Genomic DNA, 25,096 nt, shown 5'->3' with positions numbered 1-25,096 from the left:
GTGGTAAATGGAACATTTTCTAATTGGACCAGCGTTGTTAGTGGAGTACCACAGGGCTCTGTACTACGTGCCTTGCTTTTCAACTTGTTTATTAATGACTTGGAGGTGGGCATTGAAAGTACTGTTTCTATTTTTGCAGATGATACTAAATTGTGCAGAGCTATAGGTTCCATGCAGGATGCTGCCACCTTGCAGAGTGATTTGGCTAAGTTGGAAAACTGGGCAGCAAACTGGAAAATGAGGTTCAATGTTGATAAATGCAAGGTTATGCACTTTGGCAAAAATATAAATATAAAATAAAAATGCAAGTTATACAATAAATGGCATTGTGTTGGGAGTTTTCTTAAATGAGAAGGATCTTTGGCTTTTTGTAGATAACAAGTTGTCTAATTCTGGGAAGTGTCATTCTGTAGCTACTAAAGCAAAATAAAGTTCTGTCTTGCATAAAAAGGGCATTAACTCAAGGGATGAAAACATAATTATGCCTCTTTATAGGTCCCTGGTGAGACCTCATCTGGAGTATGCAGTGCAGTTTTGGACTCCAGTCCTTAAGAGGGATATACATGAGCTGGAGAGAGTGCAGAAACTAAAATAAACTGGTTAGAGGGATGGAAGACTTAAATTATGAGGGGAGGCGCTTGCGAATACACTTTACGTGAATACACTTTACAAGTACATTAGAGGACATTAGCGACAAATAGCAGGGGACCTTTTTACCCATAAAGTGGATCACCGTACCAGAGGCCACCCCTTTAGACTAGAAGAAAAGAAATTTAATTTGAACCAACGTAGGTGGTTCTTCACAGTCAGGACAGTGAGGTTGTGGAATGCACTGCCGGGTGATGTTGTCATGGCTGATTCAGCTAATGCCTTTAAGAATGGCTTGGATGATTTTTTGGACAGACATATCAAAGGCTATTGTGATACTAAACTCTATAGTTAGTATAGGTATGGGTATATATAATTTATGTGAAAGTATGGAGGGATGTGTGTATGGATGCTGTATTTTCATTTGGAGGGGTTGAACTTGATGGACTTTGTCTTTCAAACGGTCAACCCGATTTAACTATGTAACCAAGGAGAGAGTTCTGAGTGGGCAAGGGAACCAAGCGTGGTGTTGTAGAATGGGAAACAAGGAACAAAGTCAAAAGTCAGGCCAGGCCGGTAACAGTCAGTCAATATGGTACAGATGCAGGAGACGTAGGAATGATCGAGATCACAGGCCAGGTCAAACACACCAGAATCTCAGTAAAAAAATCTAAATCCAAAAGGGTGGTCAAAATGGGCAATAATCAGGAAAGGCAGCAGACAGGATGAGAACCAGGAACAGGCAGGATCAGTAACAACAGGAATATACAGAAAAACGCACCCAGGAACAACAAAATACCTTTATGTTAGGCAATGATTTCCCCATTGAAAGCTCTTGAAATATTTGAATATTTGCACTGGTCGGTGACGTCACGTTCGGGAACTTCTGGATTTAGCCGGAAACTGCTGAGCACGTGAAACTCGGAAGAACCGCATTCACTAACACATCGCCGAAGAGGATGGACGCAGCGGGCATCCCCACTGCACTCCCACTAGACCACCAGGCAAGTTTATCACACCATCCTTCATAAAGCCATGCTGATTGCTGCTCAAAATGCAATTCACTAGGACAAAATTTTGAATGTTACAATCATCCATTATTTAAAATAGCAACTCTAAACCTGCATCTTTATTTCATAAATAAACGTAACGAACTTTTTGGGGTTAGACTTAGCCTCTGTCACAATGTGCTCCTCATTTCCTATCTTTGCCTTTCAGATTGTGGTTTTACAACATTTGTTATAATGTTTATATACATGAAATTCAGCTTGTGTAGTTTTTAGATGCCTTTCTCTTCTTTCCTATTCACTTCTATATTAAGCTACATGGTTCACCATCTTGAAATCAAATAAATGTGCAGAATCTTCTTCTGATTCTGCATCTGAACAGGCTCTTAGGGATTTATTAATTTCTGAATCCATCTGCTCCTCACTTCTTCCTTCATCCTGAAAAGCAGTTCTTTGTATTTCCCAAGGCCTGTAAGCAGAAGAGGCTTAAGCAGCATGAAGCATACCCTCTGTCACCACCTTCTTAATCATATCTTAATCATATCCAGCCACACCCAAAAAAAACTAGAGTTAAAGCCCTATTAGGGCATGCTCTACACCTGGTAAGATCTTATTAATGAAGGATCCATGTAACCACTACTACTGCAAATTTTCCATGTAGAGAGACTACAGGCAAGCAAAAAAATAAAAATAAGAAAAAACATAAACCGATCTCAACTAGAACCTGAGCGATCAGAACCACAGGCAGTGGGAGAATCCTCTATGGTTATAGGCTAGTAATAATAATAAAAAACTATAATAAGACCAACAAGGAAAACATCAAGAACCTACCAAAAAAATGGATTACAGAATCCGTATTCCTAAATAGTGTATTAATAAAGGTTTATAGGAATACAGTATTATAGAGACCTCTAGCTCTATATTCATGCTGATGTTTTTTTATTGTATCATATTAAAATATATGATATTTCCCCTCATGGAGCCTAAAGCGTTTCATGCTTACCCAGCAATAGGCAATCTTAAAAACCAGAACACATTTCTCCATATATCTATCTATCTATCTATCTATCTATCTATCTATCTATCTATCTATCTATCTATCTATCTATCTATCTATCTATCTATCTATATATATATACACACACACAAAATAGAATCCCTCCCAGAAGAATAAGACCAATCATAGTGAAGCTAGGTCATTGTTACACCTGCACCTCATTGAGGTGTTTCAGACCAGCCCACCTGGCTATAAAAACATTTGACTTAATCAGTTATAAATAATCCATGTTCAGGGGTAAACTTAAGCCAATATGGTATAAAAATATCTTCATTACTTATTTACAGTAAATACTAATTCCTGTTAAATAAAACAAATCACATCGAATGTATAATTCAAGCCCACCTGTAAACGTGTCTTCAAATAGAATATCCAGTAAACTTCTCTTTCATGTAGCAAAGTAAGCATATCCCCTCCTCTAATGCCTGTTTTTATCTGTTCTATTACCTGTACTGAAAAGTATTTTAAATTTCTGTCACTGCATTCTGCGAAGTGTCTAGTGACATTGGTTTTGTTGCAGTATTTAACATTGCTAATTTGGTTAATATGTTCCCTGATTCGCTCTTTTGCAGAAATCATCGTACAGCCTATATATTGTTTATTGCACTTTTTGCAAGTTATTAAATAGATTACTCCTGTGCTGTTACAGTTTACAAATTGTTTTATGCTGTAGGTCTTTCTCGTAACTGTGGATCTAATTTCTTGAGACTTTCAGATATTTACAGGTAAGGCAGCGGTTACTGCCACATCGGGACCTTTTGATTGTTTTGTCTGTATATGTCATGATACAGGCCTGTAATAGTTAATAAAACAGGCCAAGGTATCATGAGAAATATTTCTACCAGCATCTAAATCAGACACATAACAGGCCTCTTTTCACTATGGTCAGAGGGGTCAGAGCTGTAATGCCCTCCTCCATGCCCTGGCTGATAAGAGCCATTCCATGGGGAGGGGGAAGCCCAAGGAGTGAGAACTTAAAGTTCCCAGCAAGACCCTCAAAGGTGAAGTGAAGGTCACATATAATGTATACTCAAATATATTTATCATTACAGAACCTATAGCTGTTATACCAACAATATAAAAAACTGGTGATGGGTTCAAGGCAATTTCATCTTTCCAACGAGTCCAAACATGACTATGTTTGGTACTCTGTATATTAGATGTGAATATCTGGGCAGGGGCAGGTCACACAGTATTGATGTTTAGTATCTATGGAATCCCTGAGAGAATTAATAACAAATGAATATAATATCATCTCTCTCCTATGTTTCAATAGGGAGTTATGGTCATTATATTCTTGGCCCAGTTCCTACTCACAGGAGGTCATAAAAACTCAATCTGTGTCCTGCTAGGCCACATCCCTTGCATTCCTGAGGGAGGGGGGAGTGTGCAGTTACCTGATGCCCTGAAATCACTAATAAATAGTCAGCTCTTCTGACAAAACTTTGGATTTACTTTGGAGGACCAATTGCGATTGGAAGTTATCCCGTTTGTTTCCCCTTGCCTCCAGGACCAGGAATTCTATATCTTTGAAGTTAAGTATAGGTTTTCCATGTTTTCCCTTTTATTTTATAACTGTTTGTAATTGTATTATTGAATGTATGTCTCTTTTGTAACATCTTTTTGTATATTGCACTGTTATACCTTTTATAAAGAGAATTTAATAAGATTGTCTTTGATGCTCTAAACAAACCTAGCCTGAAAGAGTGTAACTGTGAGCCTTAACCCTCTGCATGCTGAAGTACTTGTTGAATCAGGAGGAACTAACTGACTATAGTGAGAGAGTGTTTAATGCATTGGTGTATTGTGAGCCTGTTAGAGAGAACAGGGGAATAGTCACATTAGGTTTCTATCGCCTGAGAATGATAGATGGTGGCAGCGAATGAGGTTTGTGGGTGTTGGTTGGTGTTTGGGGTGCTTTTGTGTTAGTTTAACCTGTGTGCAAGGTGGGTGAGAGACTGAGTGAGTGACCAATGATAGCCACACCTAAAGTCACGTGCGGTTGGAAGTACCATGTCCGTGACAGATTGGTAGGCAGCGGTGGCATATTTTTTATTTAGAGCATTAGTGCTTGGGTTAAGTCATTAAACCTTGCACTAAAGAACTGTAAATCCTTGCGAGGAGTTTACAGTCTTCAAAGACAAACTCGGTGCATACTATTTTTTTTATTAAGACATACTTGAAAACAGTTTCCCTTCCCTTCTTGTTTTTCTTTTCTATCTTTTATTTTGGCAAAGTGTTGCAAGATGGCAGCATTTTACAAGAGGCAGACCAAGGAGACCCTCATCAATCTCTGTGAGCAAAGAGGAATTGATGCAGCGGACAAATCAAAGGAAATGCTGATTTGTGCCTTGGTGGAAAAGGAGCAGGATAACTACACACCTGAGTCAGGAGACTATGCAACTCAGGATGTCCCAGTGATGAACTCTGTTCCTGGATCCTCTCAGCGAGAGGACAGTTCTAGTTGCAGTGGGCAGGATGACAGGAATTCATCCCTGCAAGCAGCTTTGCAATTGTTGGGTTCAGATGACCCCCAGCTGCGTCTTCAGCTTATCCTGCAATATTAACAGGCAGAGAGAGATGCAGCAGCTGCAGCAGCTGAAAGGCAGGCAGAAAGAGATGCAGCAGCGGCAGAAAGAGATGCAGCAGCAGCAGCTGAAAGGCAGGCAGAAAGAGATGCAGCAGCAGCTGAAAGACAGCATCAACTGGAGTTAGTCAAGCTCCAGCAGCAGGGATCACACTCACGGTCCAGTGAGACCCAGGAAGTACGCCCTTTAATAAACTCTGTGGATAAATTTCCAGTTATGGATAAAGATGGTGACCTGGATACCTTTTTGCGGTGCTTTGAAAGAGCTTGTAGACAGTATCACTTACCCCGTGAGCAATGGGCAAAATATCTCACCCCAGGGTTGAAAGGCAAAGCCCTGGATGCCTTTGTGGACTTACCACCAGAGTTTGATGGGAACTATGATGCTATAAAAAATGCCCTGATCAAAAAGTACCATCTTACACCAGTAGTATACCACAAAAGATTTAGAACTGTGAAGTGCGGACCTACAGACAGCTACTCTGATGTTGTGAGTAGTCTGAGAACCGCTTTTAGATCCTGGTTGAGAGGACTCTCTGTTACATCATTTGAGTGCCTGGAAGATCTGATGATAAAAGACCAGTTTTTGCACACGTGCCCTGTGGAAGTGAAGCAATTCATTATGGACCGTCAGCCCAAAACAGCAGATCAGGCAGCAGAGATAGCAGACACATATGCTGCAAATAGGATGTCTGACCCTCGCAAAGCTAATCTCCAACACTGGAAAGGAGGGAAACCAACAGGAAATTTTTCTTCACCAGCCAGCAGGATGCCAGCCATCTCTACACCCAGCCCTCCTGTGGTTAAATCTGCACCAGTGGATACCCGGCGATGTTTCGTGTGCAATAAGGTGGGCCATGTTAGTGTCACTTGTCTTGAGAAAAGGAGATCTGCACCTACTGGGAAACAGACCAGCTCATCCCCGGCTGTTATGTTTGTTGCCAGAAAAGAGGGAAATAGTGCGGATAACTTACAACCTGTTACTGTAGGTAACAAGATTACTGTTGGACTCAGAGATACCGGAGCAGAAGTTTCTCTGGTGTGGCCTGAGATGGTAAACTCTGAAGACATTATTCCCGGGAAAACCATGGATGTTAAAGGAATTGGAGGAATCAGCCCTGCAGTGCCAATGGCTCAGGTGTATTTGGATTGGGGTGCAGGAAGAGGGATTAGGGAAGTGGGAGTGTCAGACACCATTCCTACCAATGTGTTGCTAGGTACAGACCTGGGCAGGTTGGTATCCCAGTATGTGCCTGAAACAACTTCCAGTGAATCTGCACCCCTACCGGAGACTCCTGAACATCATAAGGTACTGTGTCATGACTCTGGGAGGATGGAGGGAAAAGGGGATGAATGTTTAACTGTAGCTCCACCTGTGACAGATTCAGAGATGCCCAAGAATATATCTCCTGTTACAACGGATAGAAATGTTTACTGTAACCCCTTAGGCAATTCTAATGAAGTGGACTGTATATGTATTCCATCTGTTGCAGCTGTGACACGTAAGCAGAGTGCACAGGCCTCAAACCAGTGTCCGTCTTTACCTAGTTATGGAGAACCCCTGAGTGTATCAGACCCTTCACACACTGAAATAGGAGACTCAGAAGTTACGGAATCCCTGCCATTTATCAGTTTCACAACAGGGCCGGTGTCTCAGACTAGCAGTTCTGAGTTTGAATTAGCTCTAAAAACAGATGCTAGCTTAGAAAAGCTGAGAAATCTTGCAGCTGGACCCCCCACTGAGTCTGACAAGGAAAAGGTATACTGGGACCAGGGAAAGCTGTATAGAGAGCTAATTCTGACACCACAGAACCATGGATGATAGAAAGACAATTAATTGTACCTTTCAAGTTTAGAGAACCATTATTAAAGGTGGCCCATGGAATTCCACTAGCTGGGCACTTAGGAGTGCAAAAAACCAAAGCTCGCTTAGCGCATAATTTCTATTGGCCTAACATGGGTACTGATATTGCTAACTATTGTCGTTCTTGTGTCACTTGTCAACGTGTTGGTAAAGCTGGGAATGTTGTGAAGGCCCCATTGATTCCATTGCCTGTTATTGATGAACCTTTTCAAAGGGTGGCTGTAGATATTATAGGCCCTCTCGCCATACCCAGCAGTTCAGGCAAGAGATTTATCCTCACAGTAGTAGATTATGCTACTAGATACCCAGAGGCAGTAGCTCTGTCCTCTATAAGGGCAGACAAGGTTGCTGATGCCTTGTTGAGCATATTTTCACGGGTAGGCTTTCCTAAGGAAATGCTTACAGATCATGGCACTCAATTTATGTCCAACCTGATGCAGTGCCTGTGTCAGAAAATACAGGTAGAACATATAGTTGCCAGTCCCTACCATCCACAAACTAATGGGCTCTGTGAACGCTTTAATGGGACATTGAAACAAATGCTTAAAATGTTTGTGGACTCACAGGGAAGAGATTGGGAGCGGTGCCTCCCCTATTTACTCTTTGCAAACAGGGAAGTACCCCAGGCTTCCACTGGTTTCTCACCATTTGAGCTCCTGTATGGGAGAAGGGTGCGGGGCCCATTGGACCTAATTAGAGAGGCCTGGGAAGGAAAAATGGTCAGTTCAGAAGTCTCTGTCATTGAGTATGTCATGAAATTTCATGAGAACATGCAAACTCTGACACATATGGTGCATGAAAATATGGAACAGGCTCAGGCAAATCAGAAACAGTGGTATGACCGCCACTCCCGTGAAAGAGTTTATGAAATAGGGCAGAAAGTGTGGGTCCTAGTACCAATGAGGCAAAACAAGCTTTAGGCTGCGTGGGAGGGGCCCTACATTATTCAGAAGCGTATTAATGATGTTACTTATGTGGTGGCCCTTGATGACAGGGGAAAAAGGCAAAAGGTTTTTCATGTCAATATGATGAAAGCTCACTATGACAGGGCTGCCTATTCTCTGCCAGTTTGCAGTCTCTCTGAGGAGGGTGACAGGGACCCTCTACTAGACTTATTAGCTGTGACAAAGGAAACAGGGTCCATAAAGGATGTGCAATATAACCCTCAGCTGTCAGAGAAGCAGAAAGTGCAGCTATCCCAAGTGCTTAACCCATATCAGGGAACCTTTACAGGAAAGCCAGGTAGAACTCACCTTGCCGTCACCATGTTGATAATGGTGACAATTCTCCTGTCAGACAATCAGCTTATAGAGTTTCCTAAGAGGTACAGGCAGATATAAAAAGGGAAATAGAAGAAATGCTAGGCCTTGCTGTAATTCAAAAATCACATAGTGCCTGGGCCTCACCAGTAGTCCTTGTCCCCAAGAAGGACAAATACACCAGGTTCTGTGTGGACTACAGAAAGTTAAATGCTATAACTGTCTTTGATGCCTACCCCATGCATAGGATGGATGAATTATTAGATAAGTTGGCAGGTGCCAGTTATTTAACCATCATGGACCTGAGTAGAGGTTATTGGCAAATTCCCCTCACAGCAGATGCCCAGGAAAGATCCGCTTTTGTCACTCCCTTTGGGTTATTTCAATTTAACGTAATGCCTTTTGGCATGAAAAACGCACCTGCTACGTTTCAAAGAGTTGTGAATGGTCTGCTAGCAGGGCTGGAACAATTTGCAGTAGCCTATTAAGATGATATTGCTGTATTCAGTCACACCTTGGAAGAGCACCTAACTCACCTGTCCCAAGTCCTAGGTAAAATCAAAGCAGCTGGTTTGACTATCAAACCTGGTAAATGTCAGATTGGCATGAGAGAAGTACAGTATTTGGGACACAGGGTAGGAGGGGGCACACTTAGACCAGAAACAGGGAAAGTGGATGCTATAATGGCCTGGCCCACTCCGCAAACCAAGAAACAAGTCATGTCCTTTTTAGGAACCGCTGGCTATTACAGAAAATTTGTTCCAAACTACAGCTCACTAGCCAAACGGATTTGACAAAGAAAAAAACTCCCCAAAGTAATTTTATGGGGCCCAGACTGTGAAAAATCTTTTTTGGCCTTAAAAAATGCCATAGCTAACTCTCCAGTGTTGCAGGCCCCAGATTTTACACGTAGATTTGTTGTACAGACGGATGCGTCTGCCTATGGCATAGGTGCAGTTCTCAGCCAGGTGAACCAACGGGGGGAAGAGCATCCTATACTGTACCTGAGCAGAAAGCTGCTGCCAAGAGAAGTAGCCTATGCCACCATAGAGAAGGAATGTCTGGCAATTGTTTGGGCCTTGAAAAAATCACAGCCCTATTTATATGGACGCAACTTTACAGTTATTACAGATCACAATTCTCTTAGCTGGCTCAGCCGCATGGCTGGGGACAATGGGAAATTGCTCAGGTGGAGTTTGACTCTCCAACAATATGATTTCACTATCCAACACAAGAAAGGGAGTGATCATGGAAATGCAGATGGCCTGTCACGCCAATCAGAACCCTTCCAGCATGAGCGCAGTGTAGATGACCTGTAAGTCAATCTCCCCTTGCTCACTCGAAAAGGGGGAGGTGTCATGATACAGGCCTGTAATAGTTAATAAAACAGGCCAAGGTATCATGAGAAATATTTCTACCAGCATCTAAATCAGCCTTTTTTCACTATGGTCAGAGGGGTCAGAGCTGTAATGCCCTCCTCCATGCCCTGGCTGATAAGAGCCATTCCATAGGGAGGAGGAAGCCCAAGGAGTGAGAACTTAAAGTTCCCAGCAAGACCCTCAAAGGTAAAGTGAAGGTCACATATAATGTATACTCAAATATATTTATCATTACAGAACCTATACCTGTTGTACCAACAATATAAAAAACTGTTGATGGGTTCAAGGCAATTTCATCTTTCCAACGAGTCCAAACATGACTAGGTTTGGTACTCTGTATATTAGATGTGAATATCTGGGCAGGGACAGGTCACACAGTATTGATGTTTAGTATCTATGGAATCCCTGAGAGAATTAGTAACCAATGAATATAATATCAACTCTCTCCTATGTTTCAATAGGGAGTTATGGTCATTATATTCTTGGTCCAGTTCCTACTCACAGGAGGTCATAAAAACTCAATCTGTGTCCTGCTAGGCCACACCCCTTGCATTCCTGAGGGAGGGGGGAGTGTGCAGTTACCTGATGCCCTGAAATCACTAATAAATAGTCAGCTCTTCGGACAAAACTTTGGATTTACTTTGGAGGACCAATTGCGATTGGAAGTTATCCCGTTTGTTTCCCCTTGCCTCCAGGACCAGGAATTCTATATCTTTTAAGTTAAGTATAGGTTTTCCATGTTTTCCCTTTTATTTTACAACTGTTTGTAATTGTATTATTGAATGTATGTCTCTTTTGTAACATCTTTTTGTATATTGCACTGTTATACCTTTTATAATATTAAAGAGAATTTAATAAGATTGTCTTTGATGCTCTAAACGAACCTAGCCTGAAAGAGTGTAACTGTGAGCCTTAACCCTCTGCATGCTGAAGTACTTGTTGAATCAGGAGGAACTAACTGACTATAGTGAGAGAGTGTTTAATGCATTGGTGTATTGTGAGCCTGTTAGAGAGAAGAGGGGAATAGTCACATTAGGTTTCTATTGCCTGTGAATGATAGATGGTGGCAGCGAATGAGTTTTGTGGGTGTTGGTTGGTGTTTGGGGTGCTTTTGTGTTAGTCTAACCTGTGTGCAAGGTGGGTGAGAGACTGAGTGAGTGACCCCTGATAGCCACACCTAAAGTCACATGCGGTTGGAAGTACCGTGTCCGTGACAGTATATAAGCTGGGTGATAGTAGATCTCCCAGTGTATATGCTCGTCTAGCTATAATACTCACCCCTTGGTTTAAAATTCTGAAGTATTCTCCATCTGTATATATGATTGGAAAAAATCTTTTTATGACCTGGTAATAAAAGACACCCTTTTGGCAAATTGTCTACTTTGTTCTTTATTTTTGGGTACTAATAATTCATCTCCATCTGTAATCACTGCTCTCACAAAGGCTCTCTGTATATTGATGCGGTTATATCCTTGCTCCCTAAAACGATTTTTCATATCTCCTGCTAAGCTATAGAACTCCCTATCAGTAGAGCATTTTCTCCTCTTAGAAACTAACAGATAAAACGGTCTGTCAAAGATGAAATAATTATGTTCCAACAAATAGGGATGCACCGAATCCAGGATTCGGTTCGGGATTCTGCCTTTTTCAGCAGGATTCGGGCGAATCCTTCTATCTGGCCGAACCAAATCCGAATATTAATTTGCATATGTAAATTACTAATTTGCATATGCAAATTACTAATTTGGATATGCAAGTTACTAATTTGCATATGTAAATTACTAATTTGCATATGCAAATTAGGGGCAGAGAGGGAAATCGCTTGACTTTTTGTCACAAAACAAGGAAGCAAAAAATGTTTTTCCCTTCCCAGCCCTAATTTGCATATGCAAATTAGGATTTGGTATTCGGCGGAATTCTTCGTGAAGGATTCGGGGGGTTCGGCTGAATCCAAAATAGTGGATTTGGTGCTTCCCTACCAACAAATATTTGATGGCAGACAAAAGAAATCCCTTTAATTACTCAAAATATTGGCTATATCTGTTCAGATGGTAATCTATCACTTTCACTATTTTCTAACAAATTGATTGACATCTAAGATTGTTTCAAAAATATCAAAGTTCCTGTTAGGAGAAAAAGACAGTCCTTTGCTCAGTACTTGTATATGTGTGTTGGACAGACACTTGGTTGATAAGTTTAGTACTTTCTCAGTGTCCTCCTTCGTAGACTCTCCTGATCTCTCTCTCTCTCCTGTGATTGGAGTATAGTGTTTGGCGTTTGATAGCTGTCTGTGGGCCTCTGTGATGTAGTCTATAAAGTATTCATAATGACCTCTGCACTCCCTTTATCAGCTGGTTTGATGATGATGTCCTTGTGGCATTTAATAGCATTCCGTCCTTGGGCACTCAGATTGTGGATCTGTTTCTTCTGCTTGGTAAGGCTGGTTGATTAAATCCTGTCCCTAAATTAATCTATGTATTGATCTAGCTTGTGATTCATGCCTGCAGGAGGTGTCCACTTGACTTTGTTTTTTTTACATTGTTCCTGTTGTGTGGAGGTGTCAAAATCACTGGATGGTCTGTCATGAAAAAATTCCTTAAGGTGCAGTTTCCCTACAGAATTCCTCCATGTCTTTGCAGAGTTCAGTTTTAGATTTAGATTTGGTACTAGAGAATCCCAAAACAGGCACCTTCTCTATGCTTCCTGAAAAATCCACAAGGAAGGTAACCCTGGACAACCTATAGTATCTGGATTTGCCACTCTGACAGAGGGCATATTAGGATGGGTTGAGCAGATCTTAAAACCCAAGGGTCACAACAAGCTATTTACAAGATACAACTGATCTGCTAAACAATTTTGCAGGCATAGGACCACTTCCGGAGGGTACCATTTTGGCAACAATGGATGTGGAATCATTATATACAAACATTCCACACAAGGATGGTATAAATGCCGGCAAAACTTTTCTGGAAAAGCATGACCTACCATCCCAAGCAGTTGTTCAAATAATTGAATTTACATTAACACACAACTGCTTCTTTTTCGGCCAGGAAGTGTTTCTGCAACGGATGGGAACCAGTATGGGTACACGCTTTGCACCCCAATATGCCAAACTCTTCATGCAAAACTAGAAGAGGACTTCCTCTCCATCTGCAACACCAAGCCTTTGACATACTTCTGATATATAGATGACATATTCATAATCTGGACTGAACTGATTCAGTTTCACAAACAGTTTCAAGATTTTCATCCAACTATCTATTTGAAACTGAGCTAATCCCCCACTCACATCCACTTTCTTGACAACTATTCACATCAGGGAAAGAGAAAATACAGAGAAATACACACCACTGATTCACTGTAACCAATAAAAACTGGACACACCAATAGGAAATCATTTCAATGGCCCTCATCACTCCTTAAAGCACTCCTTAAAGAATTTTGGTACTTAAGGGCAATTTTAAAACAGATAATGAAAGAAAAGTGTGGGAATACTAATTAATGGACAATTTCAATTCTCTGAAGAAGCGACTAAACCTGGGCCTTGGATTTATGGCCAATTATATGGACTAAGAAAGGACTGCACCAGGTCTCTTTGACCCTCATTATCTTGTACCTTATCTGCTTGTCTCTTGCAGATCCCCTTGTAAATGACTTTTTACACCTTACACATAGATTGATATTCCTTTTTGTTGGTCATTTGACCTATGAGCTGAATGTTGTATGTATAACAGAGAACACCACAGCTTCATTGTAATCAGCTTGAAAAAGGAACTAAAATGTTCTGAAAGCTTGATGATTATATTAGTTAGCCAATGAAGGTATCACCTTTATACCACTTTTGTTTTGTTTTTTTTATTTCAAAAGGGTTGCCCTGTAACATTTTTACCCGGTAACACGGTACATCGACTATTTGAAATAAACAGTCTTTTGTAAATAACATTTATATTCACATCACAGAGAGCAATTAACCAGATTCCAAATGAGAGGTCCACCCACCAGTGTATCCATAAAGGGAACTAAAATTTACAATAGTAATAATTTCACGTAAATTTACCTGACAAACACAGTAAATGTTGTAGGATTTAGGACAATTAGTGGATAAACTAGAATTTGCAGCCTCAACCCATCTCTTCAACATTGTGCAAGCATATTATAATATTATATATTTAAAATCACACATCAATGTAACATACTAATTTAGGCAGAATGTACATACAGTACATTACAAAGCAACCCATTACACACACCACATAAAAATTACACACAGTGACCCCCAACACCCCCCAAATGTCAAGAGGCACAGTGACCCCCCAACCACACAAATATCCAGAGGCACAGTGCCCCCCTTCACCTCAGAAGCACAGTGATCCCCCCCAACCCCACAAATATCCAGAGGCCTAGTGCCCCCCTTTACCCCAGGAGGATCCAGAGGCACAGTGATCCCCAAACCCCATAAGCATCAAGAGGTGCAGTGACCCTCCCACCACTGCACAAGCATTCAGATGCACAGAAACCACCCAGTATCAAGAAGCACAGTGACCCCCGCAGCATCCAGTCTCCCCAACTCCACCCCATAAGTATCCAGAAGCACAGTGATCCCCCCTCTACCCCACGAGCATCCAGAGGTGACCACCCATCTACTCCACAAATATCCAAAGGCAAAGTGACCCCCTCACCCCAGGTGCCTCCTGAGGCACAGTGACCCCCCTCCACCCTAGGAGCATCCAGAGGCACAATGCTCATCTCCACCTCACAAGCATCCAGAGGCACAGTGACCCCCTCCACCCCACAAGCATCCAGAGGCATTGTGACCCCACAAATATTCAGAGGCCCAGTGACCCCCACCCCAGGAGCATCCAGAGGCACAGTGACCCCAAACCCCATAAGCATCTAGAGGCACAGTGACCCCGTTTACCCCACAAATATCTAGAGGCACATTGACCCCCTCCACCCGAGGAGCATTCAAAGTCACAGTGAACCCCAAAACTTACAAGAATCCAGATGCACAGAAACCACCCAGGATCAAGAGGCTAGTGACCCCCCCCTAGCATCTAGATGCACAGTGGCCCCAACTGCACAGTTACCCTCCTTTACCCTACGGGCATCCAGAAGCATAGTGATCCCCCTCTACCCCATAAGCATCCAGAAGCAGTGACCACCCATCCACTCCACAAATATCTAGAGGCACATTGACCCCCTCCACCAGAGGATCATCTGTAGGCACAGTGACCCCCCAGCCTTCATAGGCACAGTGACCCCCTCCACCCCACAAGCATCCAGTCACAGTGACTGTCATGAGTATTTAGATACACAGTGACCCCTCTACCCTAGGAAAATCCATAGGCACAATTACATACAGAGGCAAAGTGACCCCCTCATCCCAGGTGCATCCAGAGGCACAGTAACTCCCTCCTCCACCCTAGGAGCATCCAGAGGCACAATGCTCCCAGTACACCCCACAAGCATCCAGTGGCACAGTGACCCCCCACCATCTCTCGAACATCCAGAGGCACAGTGACACTCCTCCCAGCATTAAGAAGCACAGTGACCCCCCCCCAGTAGCAAGAGGCACAGTGAGACCCTTCTCAGCATCAAGAAGCACAGTGACCCAAGTATTCAGAGGCACAGTGACACCCATACACGAGCATCCAGAAGCACAGTGACACCTCCTCCACCCCATGAGCATCCAGAGGCACAGTGTCCCCTTCACCCCGCAAGCATCCATAAGCATTGTGACCCCCCCCAAGTATTAAGAGCCACAGTGACACCCCTCCACACCAGAGGCACAGTAACCCTGTCCACCCTAGGAGAATCCAGAGGCATAGTGACCCCCTCCACCCGAGGAGCATCCAAAGTCACAGTGACCCCTAAACCCTACAAGCATCCAGAGGCACATTGACCCCCTCCACCCGAGGAGCATCCAAAGTCACAGTGACCCCCAAACCCTACAAGCATCCAGAGGCACAATGCCCCCGTCCACCCCTTGATCACCCAGAGGCTCAGTGACCCCCCCAGTTGCAAGAGACATAATGACACCCCTATAGGAGCAAGAGGCACAGTGACACCCTCCCACCATCCAGAGGCACCCCCTCCACCCCACAAGCATCCAGACAGTGACCACCATGAGTATTCAGAAACACAGTGAACCCCTTTACCCTAGAAACATCCATAGGCACAATGACATGCAGAGGCACAGTGTAGAGTCCTGTCTGCTGGTCCATTTTTTGAGACCCGTACCCGACCTGTACCCACAACCTGCAATCCGCAACCCCGACCTGCAACCTGCATTCTTACCCACTTGGAACCGCTACCTGCTGACCATCAAGAATCAGGAAGTGCTGTCATTGTAAACCGGAAGTGATGTCATCGGAAGTAGACGTGACCAGAAAAAAGGAGTAAATATCGCTGTTGAGAAGATCCGCGGCACGACCCGCAGAACCGCCGACCCGCGTCTTTACCCGCAACCACAAGCATCCAGACAGTGACCACCATGAGTATTCAGAAACACAGTGAACCCCTCTACCCTAGAAACATCCATAGGCACAATGACATGCAGAGGCAAAGTGACCCCCTCACCCCAGGTTCGTCCAGAGGCACTACCCTCCCTCCTCACCCTACAAGCATCCAGAACCACAGTGACCCCCCCTCGATCATCCAAAGACACAGTGACCCCCTCCATCCCTTGATCATTCAGAGACTCAGTGACCCCCCCCCCGGAGCAAGAGGCACAGTGAACAGCCCCAGCATCAAGAGGCACAGTGACGCCCTCGACATCACAAGTATCCAGAGGCACAGTACCCCCCCCATGAGCATAGAGAGGCACAGTGACCAACCTGCACCCAACAATCATTCAGAGAAACATTGCCCCCCCCTCAACACCAGGACCATCCAGTGACCCCCATGGGTATTCAGAGGACCAGTGATCCCCACCACAGGAGCATCCAATGACCCCCCCAATGGGTATTCAGAGGCCCAGTGATCTCCCACCCCATGAGCATGCAGAGGCACAGTGATCCCCCAGCCTTCAGAGGCACAGTGACCCCCTCGACATCACAAGTATCCAGAGGCACAGTAACTCCCCACGAGCATCCAGAGGCACAGTGACCCCACTGCACCCCACAATTATTCAAAGGCACAGTGCCCCCACTCCACCCCAGGAGCATCCAGTGACACCCCCATGGGTATTCAGAGGCCCAGTGATCCCCACCACAGGAGCATCCAATGACCCCCCCATGGGTATTCAGAGGCCCAGTGATCTCCCACACCATGAGCATTCAGAGGCACAATGACCCCCCCAGCCTTTAGAGGCACAGTGACCCCCCTCCACAAGCATCCAGAGTCACAGAGACCCCCATGAGTATTTAGAAACACAGTGACCCCTCTACCCTAGAAACATTCATAGGCACAATTACATCCAGACGCAAAGTGACCCCCTCATCCTAGGTGCATCCAGAGGCACAATGCTCCCCCTACACCCCACAAGCGAGAGGGACAATGATCCCCTCCATCCCATGAGCATCAAGAGGCACAGTGACCACCCAACATCCCTCGAACATCCAGAGGCACAGTGACCCCACAGTAGCAAGAAGCACAGTGACACCCTTCTCAGCATCAAGAAGCACAGTGACCCCCTCAACCCCAAAAGTATTCAGAGGCACAGTGACCCCCCCACGAGCATCCAGAGGCAGTGTGACCCCCTCTACCCCACAATCATCCAGAAACAAAGTAACCCCCCTCTACCCCCACATCATCCAGAGATGAAGTAAACCCCCTCTATCCCAAAATCATCCAGAGACAAAGTAACCCCCCCTCTACCCCACATCATCCAGAGACCATGTAAACCCCCTCTACCGCACAATCATCCAGAGACATAGTAATGCCCCTCAACCCCACATCATCCAGAGACAAAGTAACCTCCCTCCTCCCCAGCAGAGCCAGGCCAACCCAGCCAGGCGCCCTAGGCAACCTGGCTGGTCACGGCGCCGGCTGAGTGCGTGCTGTGGTGCGCATGCGCGTTACGGCGCTATAGCGCCGTAACAAAGCAAAAGCGCAATTTTGTAAACAAAGCAAAAGCGCAATTAAGAACAAATATCCACAGCAGTCGGGGAGAGACAGGGCCGGACAATGGGGTTGGCGTAGGAGCAGGTACGTGCCTGGCACCTCCCCAGCTTTGCGCCCTAGGCACGTGCCTACTCTTCCTACCCCTAGTTCTGGCCCTGCTCTCCAGAATCATTCAGAGACAAAGTAACCCCCTCCACCCCAGGAATATCCAGAGGCACAGTGCATTTACCAACATTCAGAGGCAAAGTGACACCCCTCCACCCCATGAGCATCTAGATACACAGTGCCCTCTCTCCACCCCACAAGCATCCAGAAGCATTGTGACCCCACCCCCAACCATCCAGAGCCACAGTGACAGCCCTCCACACCAGAGGCACAGTGGCCTCTTCCACCCCAGGAGCATCCAGAGACACAGTGCCCCCCCCCTCCACTGATCAAAAATCAAGAGGCACTGTGACCCTCCAACGAGCATCCAGAAGTACAATTACCTCCCCCCAACATCCAGAGGCACAATGCTCTCCCTCCACCCCACAAGCATCCAGAGGCACAATGCTCCCCCCCTCCACTGATCAAAAATCAAGAGGCACTGTGACCCTCCAACGAGCATCCAGAAGTACAATTACCTCCCCCCAACATCCAGAGGCACAATGCTCTCCCTCCACCCCACAAGCATCCAGAGGCACAATGCTCCCCCTCCACCCCACAAGCATCTAGATGGAAAGTGACCCCCTCCATCCCTTGAGCATCAAGAGGCACAGTGACCCCACTCCATTCCTTGAACATCCAGCGGCACAGTGACCCACTCAGTAACAATAGGCACAGTGACAGACCTCCCAGCATCAAGAAGCACAGTGACCCCCTCAACCACACAAGTATTCCGAGGCACAGTGACCCCCTACGAGCATCCAGAGGCAGTGTGACCCCCCTCCACCCCACAATCATTCAGAGACAAAGTAAACCCACCCCAGGAATAGCCAGAGGCACAGTGACCCCCATAACATTCAGAGGCACGCCACCCCCAGCATTTAGAGGCACAGTATCCCCTTCACCCCACAGCATTCAGCATTCAGAAGCATTGTGACCCCCCCCCCAAGCATTCAGAGCCAGTGACATCCCTCCACATCAGAGGCACAGTGACCCTTTCCACTCCAGGAGCATCCAGAGGCACAGTGGCCCCCTCCACCACTCATATCAAGGGGCACAGTGACCCCACCAAAGTGCTTCCAGAGGCACATTGATCCCCCTCCACCCAGTATCCAGGAGCATCCAGAGTATCCAGAAGCACACAGACTCCCTGTTCACCCCACAAGCATCCAGAGGTGCAGTGACCCCCTCCAACCCATGAGCATACAGAGGCACAGTGACTCCTCCCCCCCACAAAAATTAAGAGGAACAATGATCCCTGACCAGCATCCAGAGGCACAATGATCCCCCATGAGCATCTAGAGGCACAGTGATCCCCCAAGAGTATCCAGAGGCACAGTGACCCCCCACAAGTATCCAGAAGCACACTGACTCCCCTTCACCCCATGAGCATCCAGTGCCCCCCCTTACGGGTATTCAGAGGCCCAGTGATCCCCACCCCAGGAGCATCCAGAGGCACAATGACCCAAAATCCACGAGCATCCAGAGGCACAATGACCCCCAATCCACGAACATCCAGAGGCACAGTGCCACCTTAACCCCGCAAGCATTCAGAAGCATTGTGACCCCCCCCAAGCATTCAGAGACAGCGACATCCCTCCACACCAGAGGCACAGTGACCCTGTCCACCCCAGGAGCATCCAGAGGCACATTGCCCCCCTCCACCACTCAAATATCAAGGGGCACAGTGACCCCCCGAAGTGCATCCAGAGGCACATTGATCCCCCCTCCACCTCACAAGTATCCAAAGGCACAGTGGCATAGTAAGACATAGTAAGTTAGGTTGAAAAAAGACACACCATAAAGTTCAACCTTTTAACTTTTAAACCTGCCTAGCTGCCAGTTAATCCAGAGGAAGGCAAAAAAACCCACCTGAAGCCTCTCCAATTTGACTCAGAGGGGGAAAAAAATTCCTTCCTGACTCCAAAATGGCAATCGGACTAGTCCCTGGATCAACTTGTACTATGAGCTATATTCCATAACCCTGTAATCCCTCACTTGCTAAAAAGCCATCCAACCCCTTCTTAAAGCTATCTAATGTATCTGCCTGTACCACTTATTCAGGGAGAGAATTCCACATCTTCACAGCTCTCACTGTAAAAATACCGTTCTGAATATTTAGGTGGAAACTCTTTTCTTCTAATCGGAATGGGTGACCTCGTGTCAGCTGGAAAGACCTACTGGTAAATAAAGCATTAGAGAGATTATTATATGATCCCCTTATATATTTATACATAGTTATCATATCACCTCTTAAACGCCTCTTCTCCAGCTTGAACATCTCCAATATGGCCAAGTCTTTCTTCATAGCTAAGATTTTCCATACCTTTTACCAGCTTAGTTGCCCTTCTCTGTACCTTCTCTAATACAATAATGTCCTTTTAATACAGCTCAATACCTTATTTGCCCTTGATGCTGCTGATTGGCATTGCTTGCTACAGCCAAGTTTATCATCTACAAGGACTCCAAGGTCCTTTTCCATTATGGATTTGCCTAGTGCAGTCCCATTAAGGGTATAAGTGGCTTGGATATTTTTACATCCAAGGTGCATGACTTCACATTTATCAACATTGAATCTCATTTGCCACTTAGCTGCCCAGATTGCCAGTTTGTCAAGATCCCGTTGCAAGGATGCCACATCCTGGATGGAATTAATTGGGCTGGATAGTTTTGTGTCATCTGCAATCAATGATACATTACTTACAATACCCTCCCCTAAGTCATTAATAAACAAGTTATATAACCCCCCCAAGAGTATCCAGAGGCACAGTGCCCCCCCACGAGGATCCCGAAACACACAAGTATTCAGAGGTGCAGTGACCCCCCTCCCGCCATGAGCATACAGAAGCACAGTGACCCGCTCCACCCCATGAGTATACAGAGACACAGTGACTCCCTCCACCCCAAGCATTTCAAGTACACAGAGGCCCAAAAAGCCCACAGAGAGGCCCAAACAGCTCCCACCTTTCCACTAAATACTGACTTTCTATGGCACTTTATAGCAGCCCCTCTGGCATTTGCCAGAACCCACAGATTGCCAGTCTGGGCCTGATCCCTTCCCCACAAGCATCCAGGGGCATAGTGACTTCCCTCCACCCCAGGAACATCTAGACTCCAGAGTAGGGTTGCCACCTTTTCCGGAAAAAAATACAGGCCTTCCTATATATTTATCTTTTTCCCCTATTAATAACATTGGGATCAGCCATCATTTTTACTGGCCAGGCCAAAAAAACACCGGCTAGGTGGCAATCCTAGAGGCACAGTGACCAGGACCCTCTTCACCCCACATACATTCATTCCAGAGGCACAGTTGCACGCTGTACCAAACCTACAGTCGTTGGAAACCCTGGGGGATGAAGTTGCAGGTCATATGAAGATTTCATAACTTGCCATTTTTAAAGAAACTGTAACCACTTTTCGCCCCTATGAATTTACCGCTGAATAACAGCTAATCATCCACACAGCGGTCACATGGTAGTATCACATGGTCGTGACGTAACAAAGGTTCTTTCTGAGGATACGTACTAGCTGCTACCATTTTGGTACTAGGAGGCTTGTTAGCAGAGGCGGGAAGGAAAGGGTAGTAGCGTGGCTTAGCGGAATGGCGGATACGTTGGAGTTTAATGATATTTATCAGGAAGTTAAAGGTTCTATGGTAAGTAACGTGGGCAATATTAAATGCTGTTTTGGATACCTTGCTACGATGATAGCAATACCCATATACCGCATTTATGCATTTTATGACGAGTAGAACGCGTATTCAGTAAGCGCCAATTAGTTTTTGGTAGCTAATCATTTTCATATTTAGAGCTATGTGCAACGTATTTGGCGAATCGATTGTTTCCTTTAATCTGTGTATTTATGTGAGCCTTCTTCTAAATGTACGTGTGTATTAATTGCATTTGAATAGCTATATCAAGATACAAGCGTGGGATACATCTAGAGGCTTTTAGTAGGGAAGGTTAACGAAGATGTACTTAAAAAGGTGTACATTAAAAATTGGTTGGCTTTACCAAAATGTTTGTAGTGTTTCGTATATTTTATAGGTGTTCTTGATTCACAGAAATTGTTAGTAATCATTATGAGGTTACGTACTAGCCGCTACCATTTTGGTACTAGGAGGCTTGTTAGCAGAGGCGGGAAGGAAAGGGAAGTAGCGTGGCTTAGCGGAATGGCGGATACGTTGGAGTTTAATGATATTTATCAGGAAGTTAAAGGTTCTATGGTAAGTAACGTGGGCAATATTAAATGCTGTTTTGGATACCTAGCTACGACGATAGCAATACCCATATACCGCATTTGTGCATTTTATGACGAGTAGAACGCGTATTCAGTAAGCGCCAATTAGTTTTTGGTAGCTAATCATTTTCATATTTAGAGCTATGTGCAACGTATTTGGCGAATCGATTGTTTCCTTTAATCTGTGTATTTATGTGAGCCTTCTTCTAAATGTATGTGTGTATTAATTGCATTTGAATATCTATATCAAGATACAAGCGTGGGATATATCTAGAGGCTTTTAGTAGGGAAGGTTAACGAAGATGTACTTAAAAAGGTGTACATTAAAAATTGGTTGGCTTTACCAAAATGTTTGTAGTGTTTAGTATATTTTATAGGTATTCTTGATTCACAGAAATTGTTAGTAATCATTATGAGGCGCTCCACAATAGTATGGTGATAAAGAATGCTAAACCCCAAACTCATACCTACTGTTGGATGTTATATGGGCTTCTACACAGTTACAGATTTAACTTGATTACTCTATTTGGTGTTGACCCGTGTAGGTTTCATTTTGGAGAAAATACTGTGACCTGTTTTTTCAGTCTTGATTATTTATCAATGACTAGTGGATTACTCCATTAGAATTGTACCATTTGCCATTTTCTGCAGAGCTGATTTTTTCCCCCTCATGTTTGCATGTATGCCATTTCATTTACAACCCCATTTCCAAAAAAGTTGGGACACTAAAATATATAAAAGAATATATATATTTTTAATTTAACCACTATATTTGAAGAGAACAAAGACAATTTAATAGATGTTGAAACAAATGTTATTTTCTGAAAATTATGTTTTTGAATTTGATGCTAGCAACATGTATCAAAGTTGGCCTTCTTATAACACACTGTAGGTGTTTGGAAAATGAACAATTGTAGTTTTGAACGTGAAATGTTGTCCCATGTGAGGACAGAGGCGGTCAGTGTGTGGATCCATCACCATGTTAAAATCTCCAGCCCAAAGTGTGGGACTTTGAACAAAATTAGCAACCTTCTGGGTAAATTCATATAGGAGGTGTATGTCAGCTGGGCATAGTAAATAAACGTTTACAAACAGATAAGGTGATTCTTCTTGACCTTTGACAAGCAACAGAACACTAAACAGAAGTTTAGTGACCTATGTATCAGTATTTCAACACCTCCGGAATATGAGGAGAACTCTGCATGCATCAAATGTGTTCCCTGCAGCATTATTATGTCAACACCAGATTTCCTGAGTATTCAACACTATGGACCTTGTCATTCAGCCCCCTGGTGTTCCATGATGCTGCAGGGCAGTTCAGAAGGTTACTCGTGCTGGTACCCCATTAGCATTTTGTATAAAGTGAACATTTGAACAATGTGGGCAGTTTCAGCCTGGGTCTCAGGTGTTGAACAGTACAGGACTTTAGGGGTGTGAACAATAGTTGTCACAAGTGTGAATAATGCAGGGGGGATCACTAGGTCGTATAACTTTGTTCAAGATGCTCATGTTGATTAGATTCCTCTATATATTTAGGCAAATTCCCTTAACCTTACCTGCTACCTTCTTCCGACGACTTGACACTTGACCAAATTCTCTGTACTGGGTTCGGAAAACTCCTAGAGTTGCATTGGCAACTTTACAACTCCCTATGGATGCAGGCTGTCTGGCTGCCCCAAACCTCAATCTATATTATTTAGCCGCTAAGACAGTGCCTGCGGCCTGGTGGACAACCACATCCCAAGGCAATGCCGCTACTTACTTGGAGGCCTCTTTTGTAGGGTCTTATGAGACGCTTAAAAACATATTACCTTATATAGAGGGATGAAGCAAAATGTAGGGGTTACAGTTCTAATGAAGGCGACTGTTTTCTCTTGGAGAATGGCCCGTCACCTGGTTCCCTAAGAATCAGTCATTGCTCCAAATATATGCCACTGTCATACCTAACTGACATACCTAATATCGACACACAAGTATGGAAGGAAATTCTGGAGTCAGTTTATACCCCTTTAATTAGTGTCAGGGATAGGATGATACAATTTTGATTCTTACACCAGACTTACCTGACCCCTCATAGGTTGCATAAGATAAACAATAGTGTTCCAGACCTCTGCCCTTAATGTGGATTTACTCATGCCAATTTTATTCATATGGTATGGCAGTGTCCTCATATCCAGAACTACTGGGGTGAGGTAGCAGCAGAAATAAGTCACACCTTAGCCCTTATCATACCAATGGACCCACTACCCATCCTCCTAAACCAAATTGGGGATATTGCCCCCTCTACAGCAGAAAAAGATCTGTTAACCTTTCTGTTCATACATGCAAAAAGATTGATAGCCATGAAGTGGAAGTCTAGCCTCCCACTGACACCCCGCCAATGGCTTGATCTAATTAACCAAAGCCTCCCGTTATACAGAACCACCTTCTATAAACGTGGATGCCCCAATAAATTTGAAAAGATTTGGTCCGTTTGGGTAGATGAACATCTTCCAGCAGCATAGGTATACTTGTCTACATGTGTGCAATAAGTACTTTCCCTTTGCTCTTTTATTTTGCGCTCTTATGAATTTCGCTAACTCATTAATGAGAATGACAGCAGTTTGAGGTTAAAGCAGTTTATTAAAGGCACACAATTCATGACTGATATTAAAAGGTACAAGTAAAGACGGAACTAGGTACAACATATGCTGTCTTTTTTTTTTTTATAACATGCTGTAGGACTTGTTTACCTGAATGTAATCTGTACTTTAAAGTGCTTTTTGTGTTTGCGATTGTTGGTTGTCTTTTGTATGTCAAAAAAAACTTTCAATAAAAAAGTTAAAAAAAAAAAGTTGTCTGCACAGCAGTTCCTCAGAATATCCTCTCTCAAGGTATCTATAGAACATTTCCCATAATTGCACCAAGG

The 25,096-nt window shown here is 44.2% G+C and overlaps 1 protein-coding gene across 1 annotated transcript in view; it reads left to right on the top strand.

Moving 5' to 3' along the window:
* Positions 1-21,490: 21,490 nt before the first annotated feature.
* Positions 21,491-25,096, top strand: part of ssrp1.S (structure specific recognition protein 1 S homeolog) — a gene marked incomplete at its 5' end in the record, with an annotated part of 147,136 nt that continues 143,530 nt past the window's right edge. Inside the window, 1 exon segment of the mRNA NM_001090695.2 lies at positions 21,491-21,604. Coding sequence (NP_001084164.1) covers positions 21,551-21,604 — 54 coding nt within the window.

This window comes from Xenopus laevis, chromosome 7S (assembly GCF_017654675.1).
Source record: "Xenopus laevis strain J_2021 chromosome 7S, Xenopus_laevis_v10.1, whole genome shotgun sequence".
Classification (NCBI taxonomy): domain Eukaryota; kingdom Metazoa; phylum Chordata; class Amphibia; order Anura; family Pipidae; genus Xenopus; species Xenopus laevis.
The sequence above is the reverse complement of the archived record's forward strand: the minus strand, read 5'-3'. Positions and strand labels throughout refer to the sequence as shown.